This window comes from Taeniopygia guttata, chromosome Z, assembly GCF_048771995.1.
Source record: "Taeniopygia guttata chromosome Z, bTaeGut7.mat, whole genome shotgun sequence".
Lineage (NCBI taxonomy): Eukaryota > Metazoa > Chordata > Aves > Passeriformes > Estrildidae > Taeniopygia > Taeniopygia guttata.
This window is the reverse complement of record NC_133063.1, coordinates 62,407,784-62,425,803: the sequence shown is the minus strand read 5'-3', so window position 1 is coordinate 62,425,803 and position 18,020 is coordinate 62,407,784. Positions and strand designations below refer to the sequence as shown.

General features: G+C 38.3%; 1 protein-coding gene across 1 annotated transcript; it reads left to right on the top strand.

The window, feature by feature from the left end:
- The first annotated feature begins 781 nt into the window (after positions 1-781).
- Positions 782-17,008, top strand: PSAT1 (phosphoserine aminotransferase 1). Its single transcript, XM_002186795.6, has 9 exons — positions 782-1,267; positions 3,417-3,477; positions 4,269-4,338; positions 5,435-5,640; positions 7,117-7,289; positions 8,246-8,415; positions 12,073-12,201; positions 14,659-14,796; positions 15,392-17,008. Exons 1-9 carry the CDS (start codon positions 1,199-1,201, stop codon positions 15,495-15,497), a joined length of 1,122 nt encoding a protein of 373 aa, XP_002186831.1. The 5' UTR covers positions 782-1,198; the 3' UTR covers positions 15,498-17,008.
- Positions 17,009-18,020: the final 1,012 nt, after the last annotated feature.

Sequence of the window (18,020 nt, the reverse complement as noted above, 5' to 3'; positions counted from 1 at the left end):
ATAATTTTTCACAGGCAGAATTAACAGTCAGAAAATGGAAGGAGCTAAAGTCTCTTTCAGTTACAACAATTCAGTTGTACTACCTCTGTGTTTTCAATGAACCAAGATACCACAGTTAACTTCCATAGATACCTGAGGGACGAATGCTTTAGTATTCAGGGATATTAGCCTAGGATTTGGCAAACCTCAAGGCAAGTCCAAGCTATGCTATCCATTATGTGAAGGTGATCAAGTTTCACAGCTCTCCTGTTTTTACTCTCTGAAATTCAAACAACAATTTGCCTGCAATGGACTTTTTGAGGAAGCTGCATAACATGCAGACACTTGTTGGCTTGGGGAAAGTGCATAACATGCAGACACTTGTTGGCTTATAGAAGGAGGGATCCTCCTCCTCTACAAGGTAAGTATTTAACACAAAATATTCTAAGATCTGGGTACTGTAAACCCATCTCTCAAGATGAATCACAGAATCACAAAAACGGTCTGGTTGGACACAGTGGGTGATCTCCAGCGTCACAGCTTAATCAGGTATGTACTAGAATACATTGCACACGATTGTACCTGGATGGTTCTTAAGTGTCTCCAGCAAGGGAGACTCCACAACCTCTCTGGGCAACGTGTTCTAGTGGGCGATCACTTGCATAGTTAAGTTCTTTCTTGTATTCAGGTGGAGCTTCCTGTGCATCAGTTTCTGTCCGTTGCCTCTTGTCATTTCATATGAAATATGAAGGATCTCCTAAAATTCATTGTAACTGTGGGTCGTCATTGCTTTTAAGTTCTCACGCATTCACACAGACTGCTGTTGGAGCAAGCATCCCAGCGCTGCTGCAGCACCCGCGGTGGGGGGAAAGCACCGGCAGGAAGACGTGCATTCACCGTGTGTGTGTGTGTGTGCCTGTGTGTCTCTGTGTCTGTGTGTCTGTGTGCCCGCACGCCCGCCCGGCGCGGGCCGCTCGTACGCGCTGCCGCCGCCGGGGCTCGCTGCGCTGCCCGCGCGGGGCGCTCCCTGTGGGGCCCGCGGAGCGCCGCGGGGCCCGGCCCGCCCCTCACGCCGCCGCCCTCACGCCGCCTCCCGCGGCGGCGCTGCCAATGGGCGGCCGGGACAAAGGGGGAAAGTGCCGGGCCCCCGCGGCCGCGGGTTTATAGCGGAGGGGTTTGCGCAAAGCGCGGCTGCAGCAGACGGAGCAGCAGCGGCAGCATGGCAGCGACGGAGGGCGGGCGGCAGGTTGCGAACTTCGGCGCCGGGCCGGCGAAGCTGCCGCGCTCCGTGAGTAGGGGCCGGGCTGGGGCACGGCGGGGCTGGGCGCCCTCGTCCCCGGCTCCCCGCGGCACTCCGCCTGCAAAGCGAGGGATGGGGAAACTAAGAAACCGTAATTACAGGAGTTTACCCGCACAGCTCTGAAACCTCTTGTCTTCCCCCTTCTTCAACGAGCTGCCCTGATAAGCTCGGAATTTTGCAAAGGAACTCGAGTGTGGTTCTTCGAATTCTCTATGTTTGGTGGTTTGTTTTTTTTTTTTTTTTTTTTTCTTATGTGCTGGATGCACTAGTGGTACCAGAACCTCCTATATCGTTAGTTTTGGGATGGGAAGTAGGACCTAAGCGCACAAAGATAGCTCTGTGGAGTGTGAGAATTGTCAGTTGGTAAAGAGATTGGTAACTCCCGAGGCGCTTTTTTATAAGAAGTTACAGTGAATGTTGTGTACACTCAACCCTCTGGAAAGTTGCATCAGCAGCCGTGGATTACATATGGAGAGGGGTGGTTTCTGTTGAACTGTATGTGCCTGACTTTCTTTTTAAGGGTTATCTACTGTGGAATTTTTGTTATTAATTTCTTAGTATCCTTCATAGTTTGTGGTATTCATAGTATTCTTTGTTATTTTGTGTTACTTCTTAAAAAAAATTCTTTAGATAAACAGATTTGCTGCAGAGCAACTTTCTTTTCTGTTTTTATTTGTTTGGGTCTCTTTCCCCTCCCGTGGATAAGGTTGCAAAAAAAAATTCTTTGCAAAGAAATTTGTGGTTCTTTGTCAAGCTCTAGATTCCAAAGGGGCTGCCTCCATACCCAGTTCTCTGACAGAGATGGTTAAAAACTGGATTTAAGTGCTGAGGAGTGCAGGTGGGCACAGCTGAACTCCCTATTATTAATCTGTTTCCCTCTTGAGAATGCAGTGCTCTTGTGTAGGCTGCTGTATCACCTTGATGATTTATTTCTCTTGATTGTGGGCTGATGCTGCCCGTGAAGCACACAGACTCGGTAAAGCAAGAAGATGGAGCCATTAACAGATTATAACGTGTGTCAGAGATGTCTGTTGAGGCATGTGCAGATTTTCAGATAAAGAATGTTATAGACAGAATTGGATTTTATGAAGCAGTTTAGCAAGAACTACTCTAACAGTCTGCGTGTTCTCCCTTTTTTTGCCTCCTTCTCTGTCATGGATAAGTTTGCTTGTAAAATGTGGTGGTTAAAACGTCACAATCTTTTAGTTGACCTTTTGGTAGCCAGCTGTTACAGTTGACAGGCCATGCAGATACCCGGTCAAGAAGGTGGATTTCTTATTCCTGAAATTGCCCAGAGTGTGCAGTTTCTTGTCAGATGCTAGGGTGCATGCGTGCGGCATTCTTTTGGTTCTACTGGGGCAGCCACTTCTCTTGCTTCCTTTAGGAGCAGCCGGAATGTTCTGGCTCTCAGACAAGAATTTACCAAAATCAGAAGCTGCAGATCCAGTGGTTGGAATTTCATGCTACTCTATTCATACTTAGGAGAGAAGGCAGAAAAAAAAAAAAAAAAAAAAAAAGGATGGCTGAAACACTACTTGGCTAGTGACCTGTTTTTTGGTTGTCTCAAAATTTTGCTTAATTTCTTTCTTAACTTTCAATAAGATAGAGACTCATCTCCAAAAGGTGTGGAACTTCATTTCGTGAAACCAGTCATTGTCATGCTGGCTCAGTTTAAGATATCAAATTCTCCAAGCTGATCTTTCTGGTTATGTTTTCTTCAATACTTTGGTTTTCCTATTTGCACAGGTCAAGTGAAAGGACACAGGATGGAGTGGTGGGAGTGGGTATTTAGGATGCTTGCTTAGAAAGTATATATGCAAATATTAGATGTCCTGTAAAGGTTAAGAGTTCCATTCAATTCCTAGAAATCATTCAGAAATCTGGAAATGTAGCATTTGAAATAATAACTTATAACATTGTCTCCACAACAAGCATATTATTTAAGTTTGCTATCTTATGAAAAGCCTTAAGTTTCTAGGTACAGCAAAATTTTATAGGTAACTATAATTCTGTTAATCTCACTTGACAAGTGTCAACTTATTGCAATATGGGGTAGCTGGCGTAGGCATGATGCATCAGAGACTCCAGATAGTGGAAAATTCCCTTAATTTGTTTCTGGATTTTTTTCTTCTGATAGGTATTATTAGAAGCACAGAAAGAATTGGTGGACTACAAAGGACTTGGTATAAGTGTTCTTGGTAAGACTTAAAAAATCTACATTTTTCATGAATTTGTTTTTTAACTGAATTGTTTAATTAGACTTTCTGATCTTGGTATTTTGGCTCCATTTCTAATACCTGTGTGTCTGTACAGATGTGTATAGATACCATATAGATGTATAGCATCTGTCCCATTAGGAAGGCAGTGCTTTCCTGCTGGCTGGCTTTTCAGCCCCAGCTGGACAAATGATTTATGCATCAAGATGGTGAGCATTGTATTAGTTGCTAAAAGTATATGCAGATGTCTCCACACAATTCAGATTAATGTTTAAACTGTACACTTACACATGGAAGACAGCCTATGGATTTAAAAGGAATTACTGTGTATTTGTTATTAATGTTTAATTAGCTTTACTGTGTGAAGAAGCCTTGCTAAAGGTAAGAGAACAAAACCTGTACTTTTCCTGTACTTTGTGTATACTGTTACATGCTTATTACAGCATTAGCAGCAGAGATGGTTCTCAACATGAGGAAGAATGAAACCTTTCTAGAGACTATTTTTTTACCTGCAAGTGTGATTGATCCTAGTGGTGATAAGGTCATGTGGGTGCCAAATGTTAATGAACAGGATTTGCCTGTATCTGGACAAGATTGCAGGTATAAGTGTTCTGTGGGTATTTAGGAGTATTTAAGTACTTAAATTGGGAATGACAAACTTCAGGCATTTTGGTTCTGTAGTATAAAAGGTTTAAAGCTTAACACAATTTTAAAATCAAATTCATGTATTACCATCTTGTTTCATGTTATTTCTTCTCTCTATTCCACCAAAGAAATGAGCCATCGGTCTTCAGATTTCACAAAAATTCTAAATACAACTGAAAATCTCATGCGTGAATTGCTGTAAGTGAATTACTTTCTTCTTATTTTTTTGTTATGTGTGTGCTAGTTGCATCAGTAATGTCTAATGTGGAGACCTTTTCTTAAAAGCACATCTTTGGTGGTGTTTTTCATGCATGGCTACTGTGTATTGTAAAGTAATAACCTTGAGGAAGACGCTGATCTTCTTATATGTAAGTTTGATGCTTGTCTTTTTGCATGTGACAATGGATTCTTATTAGGTTAAGATGTTTTTTATATGTCTAGCTGAGTTTTTTTGAAATTTTGATTTTCGTCACCTTCACAGAATTAATGAAGGACATGAACTAAAAGAAATAAATTCAAACAATAAAAATCAGTTCTCTAGTGATATAAATGTGATCTACATGTTGTCCATAAGTCCTATTTTATTAACAAAATCTCTGTGGATCAATGTTAGAATCACTGAGCAAGAGCCCTTTTCCTATTCGTAGAATGACACATTTAAAAAATAAATGAAATAAATATATAATGGATTAGAATTACTGTTCTCACAGTAGTTACTAATGTTGGCCATTTAACACAAATGCTCCACCATCAGTCCAGCCAGAATCATTGACAAAGGGATCTCAATGAAATATTTGTATGAGACACTCTTTATTGCACTTGCTCTGCATGTACACTTTACTGTACTCTTGCACTTTCAAATTTAAGGGTCTCAAAGCCAAGTGCTACTGTAAGCATTTTGGTGACTTCATGGCAGAAAAGTCATGAAGCTACCAACAGATAAAATTAAAGTCAGCATTAATTGTGATGGTTTCTCTCTCAAGTCTGTGTGTACAGCTACTCAGGAGTGAGTTTGTTTCACGCAAGGCCAGGGTTGGGGAGAAGAAGCTTTTTTTCATCAAATTTTTATCCCTAAAATTCACAGCATTTACTCTTAAATATTTAACCTGTTTCTCAAGACCAGTGCTGAGATAAGTTAGTGGGACTTGATCTAACCTCTAGGCAGAGTCTTCTAAAATGACAGTGTTCTTCCTCAGTCACGGTTAAATGCATAATATCAAACTTTAAAAGGAAAAGTTATGTATGCATCCTGTGTCACCTGGGAATAACATAAATGATTATTTCTTTTATGCAGAAATATACCAGACAACTACAAAGTTATTTTCCTTCAGGGTGGTGGATCTGCTCAGTTCAGTGCAGTCCCGCTTAACCTTATTGGTTTAAAGGAGGGAAGACAGGCAGATTATGTGGTCACTGGAGGCTGGTCGGCCAAAGCAGCTAAAGAAGCAGAGAAGTATGCCAAAGTAAATATTGTTCATCCCAAACTAGGAGCCTACACAAGTAAGTTGATGATTACTTCTCTCCATGTGAATGCTTAGCTTTTTGACTTGCTCTAAAAATGGATCCAATGTAGCTATTGGGCTGTTGAATGTTAACTAGAGTTGACTGCCCAGGACTCTAAAGAATGTCTGCCATACTCCTCCTTGTTCAGTCTTGGGAGATTTATTAAATGGCTTAACAGTTTCAACCAGAAAAAAAATGCTGAAATGGAGCTGAGCAAATGCCAGATAATAACTGGCAAGACAAATGTGTCTAAGTAGGGAAATTGTCTGGACTCTCAGTTTTTTTTCTATTTAACTGAGTTCTTAAGCTATTCACCGGGATATTGTGATATATTTCAATTTAATGTACACTCTGTAATAAGATTGCTCTAAAATTCAGAAGCAGGTCTGAGATTTTAACCTTGTTGACCCAGGATATGGGAGACTTGAATTCTGTTACCTGCTTTTAAGGATTCCTAAATTATTCTTTCCCACCAATGTGTTACTGAATATACATACATAATTCTTGGAGCAGGAATACATGAATTTTTATTCCTGCTACTTTTGCTCACTTTTCTTCCCTCTGGTCCAAATTACAACATTTGAACTAAAAAGAGTGACAGCAAGACAAAGAATATCCCCATAAGTTAGTGTATTAACTGGCAATTAGGGCACTAACTTGGAAAGTATGTTTATATTCTGTGAGGCACAGGAAGGAATTGAACCTACAACTGTCCAGTCTAGGGGAGCGTAATTCACAATTTTGTAGCTGTAGATAAGAGGAGAGGCAGTAAATAATGATGAAGTCAATGGTGCCATCTCCCACCCTTCCCTCCACCTCCTATCAGGACCTGGAGGAGAAAAGAAAGGGAGAGCAACAATTTTTTCTATGCCAAACCTGTTCTGTGGTGTCAGGACATGCCTGTATATTGCCTGTTGACAGAAGAGATCTTAGTTTGGTAAATCAGTTGCAAAGCTTAAAGTGGGAGAAAGGTGGGTGACCTTGTGTTTATTCAGCTTGAGCAAGACTCAAATGCTTCTGGGATTGCACAGAAACAGAGTTTTAGAGATCTTTGCCAGTGAGAATCTGGATGTTTCAGTGGTTCCAAAGGCAGCAGGAAGATTCTTGGACTCAGTGTCTGAATTCCTTTGAAATGCTGTTTTGAACCCCTAGGACAGTAGTCTGCAATTGCAAATGGGAGGAAAAGAATTTGAAGAATAAGGGGTGAAAATCAAAAGGTTTTTCAAACTTAATGGTGGCTCACAAGAGAATTTTGGGAATGCAACAGAGAATTTTGGGAAAGTATTGGCTTTGCAGATACATTATCTTCCTGGTAACAACATGATTAATAGTCTATAGACTATTAATAGACTATTAATAGTCTAGTGGCAAAATTGTTCTTTGTTAGCACTAAATTTCATGTTCAGGTAAAACTGCATGCCAAGAAAATTACTTGTCTCCAGTGATCTCTGAGTTTTCTCTTTTGGCTCTTAGGCATTCCTGACCCAAGCACTTGGAATCTCAATCCGGATGCATCTTATGTGTACTACTGTGCTAATGAAACTGTTCATGGTGTGGAGTTTGACTTTGTACCTGATGTCAAAGGAGCCGTCTTGGTTTGTGATATGTCATCAAACTTCCTGTCCAAACCTGTGGATGTTTCCAAGGTAAACAATTGGACACAGTGACCCGTACAAAGCATTTTCAAAATCTAATGCATATAGTGAAGGACTTTGAAACGTCTGGATGGCTAGAGATGCTGAGCAGTGAAATTAAGAAAGTCGCGTTTTGCTAATTGAATATCTGATGATAGATAGAGGTGTTGAAATCTCAGGTTTGTGATTTCAAGGTTACTTTTCCTTTTTCTTGCAAAAACATACTGAAATATGTTGAAATTGTTCATGGTAATAGCTGCCCAAGATTATTTAGTTAGTCTGGTATTCAATGATGAAGAAAGTACCTGCTAAAATAAAATAGCAGCTAAAATAAATATCTTCTAAATAATATTTAGTCTGTAGCTAGTACAGCAGGGTACTTTTAATAAGTTTTTTTAATCCTGCCTGTTACATGAAAAATCTGTAACCTCTTTTAAGCTTCTAAAGCTTCCTCTGCCTCACGATTATGGTGTCTGTTTCACAGATAGTACAGAGGCAGAACACAGGCAGTTACTATGTTTGTAAAGTATACTATGAGTAGAAGTGTTATTGAGTAATGAAATAGTGTGTTTGACCTTTCTTACCTGTGTGTAGCAAAATGGAGTAGTTGTTAATGCATTCAATTTCTCCTTTTCTTATCTGCCTCTTTTTACAGGTGGATTTTATGATGATTTTTCTGAAATACTAGATGGGTTGAAAATGCTGTGAACTGTGTAGGAATTTGCCTGGAGTAGTGTGAAATTGCAACAGGCTGTCTTGAGAATTTTTGTAGCTATTAAATATAAATTTAGTGAACTAAGCGCACTTTGATATCAGAACTTCTGCTAACTCTTCTTTTAACCTACAACTTGCTAATTTTCAGCAGATTCTTTGTTCTGTTCAGCTGACTAGTATGCCTGGGGTATTATTCAGTAATAAGATCTACAAGTGAATGCATGTACCAAGATCTTTTCTTCTTCCTTTTAAAGTTCGGTGTGATTTTCGCTGGTGCTCAGAAGAACGTTGGCTGTGCTGGAGTTACTGTTGTAATAGTACGTGAGGACTTGCTGGGATTTGCGCTGAAGGAATGCCCTGTTGTACTGGATTACAAAACACAAGCAGCAAATAGCTCATTGTATAACACTCCACCATGCTACAGGTAACTCACCCTGCCATGTGATACCCCTTACTCAGAAAGCTGCCGCACTGTCATCTGCCGCTCTTATCTAGAAAAGCTTCCAAAGCTGCATATTTACCCTCAAGCCACTGATACCTTGGGAGTGTTTCACGTGATTCCTGTGAGAACGTGGGAAGTGTCCAGCAGTGTGACTAGTAGGCTTTGCATTGCCTGGTGTGACTCAGCCATAGAGGATGTCACTTTTCTCAGAATAAATATTAGATGTCATAGTTCCATTGTAGAAGTTTCAGGATGCAGTTCTGGTTTACATGAGCACAGCTCTAGTCAATTCAGTGGTGATGCTTCTCTCATTGCAAGGACATAATTTGGCACTTAGACTTAGTTCTTGGTCCTAAATACAGTTTGATTTAATTTCTTCCTGATGTTGTTCTCAGCATTTGAACCTCCAGATCCCCACTGACTTTCTTTATTAGAAAATGGTAAATAATATTGTGATTAAAGTTTTAAATAATATAAGATATTACAAGAATATGTACTCTTTTAATCTTGAAAGCTATTTCTTGTTCTTTCTACATCTTTCACTACTGTTGGTTTTGAAATGAAACTGTAGAAGAATTTTTAAAAAGGCATTTTAGTAGTTGCTTTGCTTTTACTCTCTGCAGAGTTTTGTGTAATTCCTTGACTGCCACAGTGTTTGGTTTGGAATCCAAAGATAAAATTGATCTAGCTTTATAAACATTGCTAGCAATCAAAATGATAAAATTGCCATGTACCTGATGATTTTATTATGCAAGAAGCAGATCAGACTACAGCTTGCTTTTTAAAAATTGCTATCTTGTAGCTTCTGATAATTAGTGAAATGGTGCTTTACTACTAGTATGTTTAGCTTTTGAGCTAGTAGTATCTACTCATTCTTATCCTGAAGAATTTTTCTGCCAGCATCCTCTGAAATGATTATTTTTAAAAAAATCTAGTTATATTTTTTCCCAGAAGCTTTTAAAATTACTTTAATAATAAAGGCTTCCTTTTCAGGATAATTTCATAACGGAATTTTATACCGATATTTAGTCTCAGCTCTTATAGCTTGTTTGTATGTTCCAGAATTGCAAAGTTAGGTTGCCTAATGGTCTCCAGCATGCATTAAATGAACTGTACAGGCCCAAAGTTCAGTGATTTTGTATAAACCCTATAACTTAATCCCATCATTACAACTAGTATCACTTCAAATTTTACTGAATTTAAGTATCTCTGAATCTGCTGATTGTCACTGCAGTGTACTATTGCCATGACATAGGAGCAGCTATCTTTATCAACAGAACAGTAAATCTTATGAACATTTGTTTATGCTACATTTTACAGTGCAGAACTTGTTCCCCCAAGTTGTGTGCATACTGTACAGTATATAGTGCTGTAATTATGCATTCTTACTGGCAGCCTTTCTGCCCTGGCTGGGTACACCCAGTAAGAATTAGCTATTCAGTGTTTCCAGATTTTGGAGTGCTCAATGTAGATTTGTAACACAGGCAGAATGTATGTCTTTTCCAGTGCTTGATGAAACCTCTGTTTCATGATCGATTATTTGCTTGACTGCCAAGTCACACATACTGTTTTTGGACACTGTATACTTGAATATGCCAGGTTTTAAATCCAGCCATTCATGTTTTCCAAGTACAAAGCTATTTCCATTTGAAAAACTGAAGTTCTGCTTAATCTCAGTACTTGGACAAAGTGTTGTTCCTCTGATTTGAAAAGCAAAACAAATCAGATTCTGCAGCCTTATTTTAGCCATTGCAAAGAACTTCTGAAGAGAAAGTGCTGTTTTAGCTGTTACTCAGTATCTGACAGTAGCCTTAACAGAGTAGTGGGTGGTTAAGGGAACTGAAAATAAAGTTGAATTAACAGTTTCTCCTTTCTCATCACTGTCTTGCCAGATTTCACTTCATGCTACAGACTCACATTGGAGTATGCTCCAGAATCCATAATGTAACAGACTGAAATGTTGGCAGGATGCACATCTGTTTGGCTTGGCCCTAACTGCCTGTTCCAGTTTAAGGAACTGGCAAAGCTTCTTAGTTCTCTTTTTCTCTGCTTTTTTCCTTGCACTTGTTAATGCTTTGCTGGCAAACAAGCAGGAAATATTAACTAAATTCGCAAACACTACTTCAGCAGGATGTTAAATTAAATTAAGGTGATGCTAATGGCTTAACCTCATGGAACTATATAGTTGACTCTTTGACCCTAATCTGTTTAGCTAAAATTAACTAGGATTTTGCTATAAAAATCTCATTTGCAAGCTCTGAAATGCATTTTGCACTTAAAATTGTTCCAGAAACATTATTTTGATTGACATAAAAGAAGGATAAAAGGTTTCAGCTGTCTGGGTTTTTGTGAATGACTCTAGGGCTGACTTCTAAGAGTTCGCTTGTCCAAAAAGTTTGCTCAAGGAAGTGAGGGCAAGATGTGAATGTGGCCCTGTATATTTGCCAAGGGCATTGTCTATACTTCACTTAAATAATTTACACTGGTGTAATTGATAGTGTGATGTCATAAGTGTGGCAAGATTGTGCTCTCAGAACAGTAAGGTATTTCCTATAAATGTCAGTCTGTAACCTTGGTTATTCTGCAGCCTTTTGGAAGTCTTCAAGGATTTGGTACTAGCATCCCTTTAGAAATAAAAAGCAGCAAAATTTAAAACAGCCTCCTACAAGATATGTGTTAAGGAAACTTTTAGGGTAATGTTCTCTGAGCACTCCCTTGGAATCAATAATGAAGGGATTCATAAGAATGAACTTGTTGTATATAGGCCATAAAAACTTGTGAGCAGGTTTTTTATGTAAATTGTTGTAGTCGTGGGAAATGTCTGAACTTGAACAAGCTGAGTTTTGTAGCAAAAGCACAAAGGCGAAAGGCATCAAGGATTTTTTTATGTTGCACTTAGTGACTAGCATTGGAATTCTTGGTCTCAAGCCATGTGACGCCAGTAGGCTTCCAGATCTCTACTAAGAACTTGACTGGTAACAATCAAGTGTGATACATCATAATTTGTTTCACCAAACTTCACTGTTCATGTGAGCAAAAGGTCTTTGTAGGCAGAAATAGGATTAGAGTTCTTATTTTTAACATTTGTGAAAATATGGTTACATTTCTAGCATATTAATGTACATGTATTTGAGGTTTTTTTTTTTTTTTTTTTTTTTGTTTTTTTTTGTTTTTTTTTTTTTTTTTGGCTAGGGCAGCTGCACAGGGCAAATAGTATTAACTTTTTTGCTAAATCTGGGTCCTTGTAGGCAGCTGTGTAGTCCTTCTAGGCTGGACCTGACAGGGAGTTGTGTGGGCAATGAATTAACAGTGTCCATCATGTCTGGGGATGTCTTTGGGAGCCCAGCTGGGCTGCAGGAAGCCTGCAGAACATGTCCTTCTGTGGTACAAAGGATTAAAACAGGTCCAACAGATATGTGTGGCATTTGAATTTCAGGATATTTCATCCTGTGTCCAGAAAACTTTGTCTGTTTAGAGTTGTCAAAACTTGAAAAATAGTCTAGGTTTTGATTTGTTACTCTTAAGTGCCTTAATCAAACATGCCATTTTGTTACTGAAACATTTTGTGAACTATTAGACAAGACTTTTTCTTTTCCTGTTTGAATAATTTAACTGAAAAATGTTCTTTTCCCTTGGCAGTATTTATATCATGGGATTGGTACTGGAATGGATAAAGAATAATGGTGGAGCTGCAGCTATGGATAAACTCAGTTTAATCAAGTCACGGATGATCTATGATATTATAGACAAATCTAATGGATTTTATGTGTAAGTTGCTGTGCTTTCCCCCTTTGCTTCAATATTTGCTACATATTTTGAATTCACCTTTTTTGAGGACTCCTAGAGATACTATTTGTGCAGACCATTCTCTTGGTAACTGTCCATGGATAAGTCTCATTCCAGAAGGAAGTTATTTCACCTTATTGTGTATAGATCAGTAGTGAACCCTACTAAAAACATATTCTAAACTTAATAAAACAGGAGCGTGTGAGAAAAGTATACAAAGAACAGATATGCAGATTCTGGTTTGTATGTTTATGGACACTCTTGGTAACACATAGGCCAAAACAGAGAAAATTGCTTTTAAAAAATTGTAGAGGCCCCTTTGCATTGTATTTTGTCTACCACCTTCCAGGAGTCAAAGACTCTGCTTTTTCTCTGTCAAGCAGAGCATTTTTATTAGCAAATTCTGCTAAGTTCTGAAACACTTCCTGAAATAAAATAAAAAGATCAGACCACAAAATGGAATACATTTTCTTTATGTACTTTATGCACAGTTGATTTTCTTCAGTTATTTTTGCTGGCTTTCCAAAGCAGATTTAATCCTCTGGACTTTTACACAAAGTTGCAAGGTATTTTTGAGCTCACAGGACCTAGTTAAAAAGCTGATACTGTAATAATTTTAATATTTGCCAAGCTCAGACTACTAATTGACCATGAAACTGCAAAAGATTTTCTTTCACCTTCAGTGTAAAAGCAACAGTGTGGGGACCTAATTTACTTTCAAGTCCAAGTTAGGATAGAGCAAATTAAATTTGGATTTTAAATTAAAGCTGTCTGTATCATAATAGTCAGGGATAAAGTTTAATCATAATATTTAATACATTCTTTTTATTCATTTAGTTTATGAAAACGGCTTTGCCTTTAGCACCACCATGATCAGGATTGTGATCCTACTCCAGGGAAATCCCCGGGGTTTTTCATAAACGTCAGAAAGCAAATGAAGCCTTGAAAAAAACATTTTCTTGAGAAACAGAAATCTATATCTGGCAAGTTGGTCTGTAAGGCAATGAGTGGGAAATGCAAAATGGATGGTAAATAGTCAGCTGGGAAAGGAACAAGCTTCACTAAGTGAGCTGTATGCAGCTTCCTAAGCAATACAGTTAAAACTGTGAATTTTTAAATTGTATCTATAACTAAAAGGAAGACTTAATTTGAAGCTGCCTTCCCAGCTGTAACATGGCACTAATCTGTGGCACACTTCCATGAGAAAGCCTGTGATGAGCCATTTAGCAAATGGACCCTTTCTTCCATGAAGTGCTCTGTGCCATTTGTAGTTTGTTTTTCAATGTCTGTGCACTGAGTTACATCAGATTGCCTGGATAGAATATGCAGTAGCAACTGGATATTCTAAAAACTAAAGCATGGCTGCAGTTATTCAGATATGGGAGTGCTTAGAAGCATAGGCCTTTTTAAACATTATTTTCCTGGTTGAACCTGAAGTAGAAGATTTGCACAGGAAGGTGCTATGATGACTCTTTTTTCTTTTCATCATGAAGACATCTGGACAACGGAACAAGAGAGGAAATAAAAAGAATGAAACTCATTCTTTTCCAAATAGCAAAATAATAGGTATGAAATCCACATGCAGTTTATGAAAACTCATTTATATTGAATGCCTGCAAGAATCTACATCATAGCCTTAGAAAAAAATAAATATGAAGGCCTCAGATCTCCTTTATAAGTAGAAACACTGAAAAAGGTGTTTAAATATTCTCTTCTTCCCCCGTAATTTCTTAGCTTCACAAAATAGTTGAAGAGAAATTGCACATATTCACTTCAGATTAAATGGGATTTTAAGAAATTAAGGAGCTGTGATGCATCTCATGTAATGCTGTGGCCATGTATGCAGTGCAAGATTTGTTCTAGACATACCTCTTCTCTACTTCATGATTCTGAGTAGTGCTAATTTAGAAGATGGACTGAAATCACTAACAGACATTTCTAATGTCTATGAAAATTTACTTATACTGTGTTCTTATACTTCCTTTAGTTCTGTTTAGCTGAGTGTGATTCTGGCAGCACTTTTGACTAGTTGAGAAATGTCAGTCTTTGAAGAGGAGAGAAGAAACTGCTTTATACTTAGTTAAAATTCCCTGTAATTACCTCACCTATCCAAAGTAACTGTTAATTTATTTTTCTTTTTTTTTTTTTTTTTTTTTTTAAATTTAGTTTGGTCTGTATACAAGCTTTGCGTCCATTTCTCTGACATGATTCTGAGTATGACAGGAAAGGTTAATAAGCCTTCTACTTTACCACTTCCATTATTATACTTGGTTAAAAAAGGAAGGTTGCTTTCTTTCACACAAAATAATGACAATTTTGATTATGAAGGATTGATTTTGCTTCTAAACAGGTGTGATTATTAATTTCTCAAACTGTATATATCTGAAATTCAAATTTAGCACAAAGTGGGTTAAGCATTACATTCTGCAACCTCTCTAGATGTCCAGTGGAGAGAAAGAACCGAAGCAGAATGAATGTACCTTTCCGCATTGGCAGTGTCAAGGGTGATGAAGCTCTGGAAAAGAAATTTCTTGAGAAGGCTGTGGAACTTAACATGATATCTCTGAAAGGACATCGGTAAGTATTAGTCAAGTGAATCTCTGTCCTGTGCAGAATAAACTATTACTACAGTGGTACAGCACTGGGCATTTCTCATGCATAAGCTGATTCTCACACTGGTTTGGCAACACTTCAGAATAGCAGTCTAGAGATTGCACTCAGAGATTGCTGGTGGCTCAGCTGCTGCTTAGGTGAAGAGGTGGGCTTCAGAGAGCTTTATCCTTAATTCTGCTTTCTTCTGCAGATCTGCCTCTGTGCATACGCCAGATATCTTTTGAGGTCAGATTGTATCAGTGTATAAAATCTCTCAGATGGCTTGTCTGCCTGGTTGCAAGAGTTCTTTCCCACGTTCAGTAGTGTTTGTGGGATTAGTTTTTTGATATCATTGGCCTACAGCTTTGGAGCTGTAAACAGCTAATAAATACTAAGCTTCTGTAGACTGTAAGCCTGCCTTGAAGAATTAAATATTGCTTCCCATGCATATAAATGTGAATTTTAAAATTTTTGACTAGGAATAGATTTAAATGTCTGTGACTGCTACTAATGTATTTTTTTAGAATATACAAAACTTTTCTGGATTTGTTTTTTTTTTTTTCTCCGATTTTCAATTTAGGTCTGTGGGAGGAATCCGTGCCTCTTTATATAATGCAGTAACTGTAGAAGATGTTCAGAAGCTTGCAACATTCATGAGAAGCTTCATGCAGATGCATCAGTCATAAATGCCTACGGGTTAGAGCCATGCTGCACATCTATGAAATAAAAGCTAAAGGGTTTTAACATTATGGTGGTACTGCTCAGCTGTAGTGCACAAGTTTCATTTTTTTTTTAGTTCCTGTAGCAATTTTAATTAACTGAATGGAACAGAAAACCAGTCTTGCAGTGATGCGGCAACTTTGGCTTTGCTGAAGGTGACGATCCCCAGACTGATCATGATTGACTGCAAAATTTGAAAATATGTGGTTAAAACACGAATAACATTATAAGATGCTATGGATCTGAGTCTGTTTCTCACTTCTAGTTACAACTGACTTCAGCAATGCCTTCTTTTTAGTAAAATTCAGGAAGCAAAATTTGTTATAAGCTCTCTGTAATGCTTTACAAATACTCTCTGCATAATGAAGGTAAACTGACATGGTCTCTAGGGTCATCTAGTTGATTTATGGGGTATATTGCAACAGTGTACCACCAGTAGTTAACACCAACGTTCCTAACTTGAGAATAAGGCCTTTGGACTACTGCTCCAGTGCTAGAAGTACTGCCATAACCATTGCAAGTAATTGTGGCTAAAGTCTGCAGGACTGGGCCTTTCTTCCTATTAACATTTATTACTTTATCATGAGTCTGATCAAATCAGTTTCTAAGATGTATTTTATTTCTCTATGCATTTTGTATATTAAACTCCTAGGTTATTCATGTTACATTATTATTTTGGAGCATGCATATTTGCTCCTGCAAAAAAATTGCTTTTCATTTGTTAACTTGGTGCCAGACTGGATTGCTGTATTTCACTCAATGAGCCTGTGACTTTTTCTGTGCTGACTTTGAGCCTGAAGTGCAGCAGACTTCTTTGTCTGGTGTTTCTTAAGTGCTGTATTTGCTCCAGTAGTTGTTCTACCTTTTCATTCTTTCAGTTGTGTAGCCTTTTAGATGTGGAACTTTGTCCAGCTGGAGTAAATAATAGTCTTCTCTGCCTTTTCCTAACACTGAAGTGTAGTTTTGGTCCCACTTTCTCACTTGGTCCTCCTAGCTTATTGCACTCATTTATACTCTGGGCTAGAGAGGTCACTGTGGTTATGCAAAGATCTTCAAAGGCTCTCCTGTTGTGGAACCCTTGAGTTACTTTTTTTCTCAGCTTATGACTTTACTGCCCATATATTGACCTTAATCTCCTATTTAACTTGTGAAGAAGCTATCTGCTACTGTCAAAGTGTTTAGCATTACTACAGCTGGTTTCAGACTAAACTCTTTGACACATAATGGGGATTTTTTTTTTTTTAATTTTTGTGTAACATCAGTACAGTGGTAACAATTTATTAATGATAATGATGCACTATTGCATTGTTGATGGAACCACAGAGCAAGTCAGTGGAATGTGCTAGGGTTGAGTTACATTCCTATCTGAAAAGTCATAATTTTAAGACTACTGTTTGGAGATTTCTGTCAACTTAGTGTTATTCAAAGTAAGTAAATAATGTGAAAAAAATAAAATCTAATCATTTCATGATGTGAAGTATCATTGTGTTTGAAACTTTTTGATTTTTGTAATTTTCAGGATGAAAATCAAGACTAATATGTGTCAGAATTTTAGATTCTGGTATACTCCTTTTCCCTAAAACGCAAGTTTCCCTCATGTATGTTTTATTTCTTTTCAAGAAGAGTCTTTCCTATAAGAGCCAGGGAAACAAAAGTATTACTATGAATTCTTAAAGAACCATTTTTGCCCTGCAAATTATGAATATATAATTTGGATTCCATATTAAGCTTTTTAACTTAATTAATTAATTTTTCTGAGTTTTTAGTACTGGAAAAAAAAAAAACAAATTTTGCCCTTGTAGCCAAGAAGGCCAGTGGTGTCCTGGCTTGCACAAGGAAGAGCAGTGCCAAGAGGTGAAGGGAGATCATCCTGCTCTTCTGCTCAACCCTGGTGAGACATGTTTGGAGTGTTATGTCCACTTCTGAGCTTCTCAGCACAATAAAGACATGGAGCATGGAGCTGCTGGATCAAGTTCAGTGGATGAAAACAAAGCTGACAAGGGGCCTGGAGCATCTCTCTTACAAGGAAAGGCTGAGGGAGGGAGGCCTGTTCAGCACAGAGGGGAGATGACTGAGAAGGGACCTGATCAATGTCAATAAGTTCCTGAAGGGAGGGCATCAAGAAGATGGATCCAGGCTCTGCTTGGTGGTGCTGAGCAATAGGACAAGATGCAATGGGCACAAAGGGATGCACAGGACCTTTCCTTTGAATATAAAGAAGAACTTGACTGAGCCCTGGAACAGATTGTGCACAGCAGTGGGTGTATGCGGGTCTCCTCACTGGGAAAATTAAAGAATTATTTGGACACAATTCTGTGCTTTCTACTCTAGCATGACCCTGTTTGAGCAGGAAGGTTGAAGCAGATGACCTACTATGATGCCTCCATTATCCATTCAGTGATACACATGTAAGGGAATGCATTCAAAAAATCAACTACAGATCCTTTATATTTTTAAAGATACCATGTATAAGTGAATATTAGATACCC

Excerpts from the sequence above, each read along its gene's own strand:
- PSAT1 (XM_002186795.6), top strand. The coding sequence starts at position 1,199 with ATGGCAGCGACGGAGGGCGGGCGGCAGGTTGCGAACTTCGGCGCCGGG. Across the intron at positions 4,339-5,434 it reads AATCTCATGCGTGAATTGCT|AAATATACCAGACAACTACA; the intron begins GTAAGTGAATTA and ends TCTTTTATGCAG. Across the intron at positions 14,797-15,391 it reads ATATCTCTGAAAGGACATCG|GTCTGTGGGAGGAATCCGTG; the intron begins GTAAGTATTAGT and ends TTTTCAATTTAG.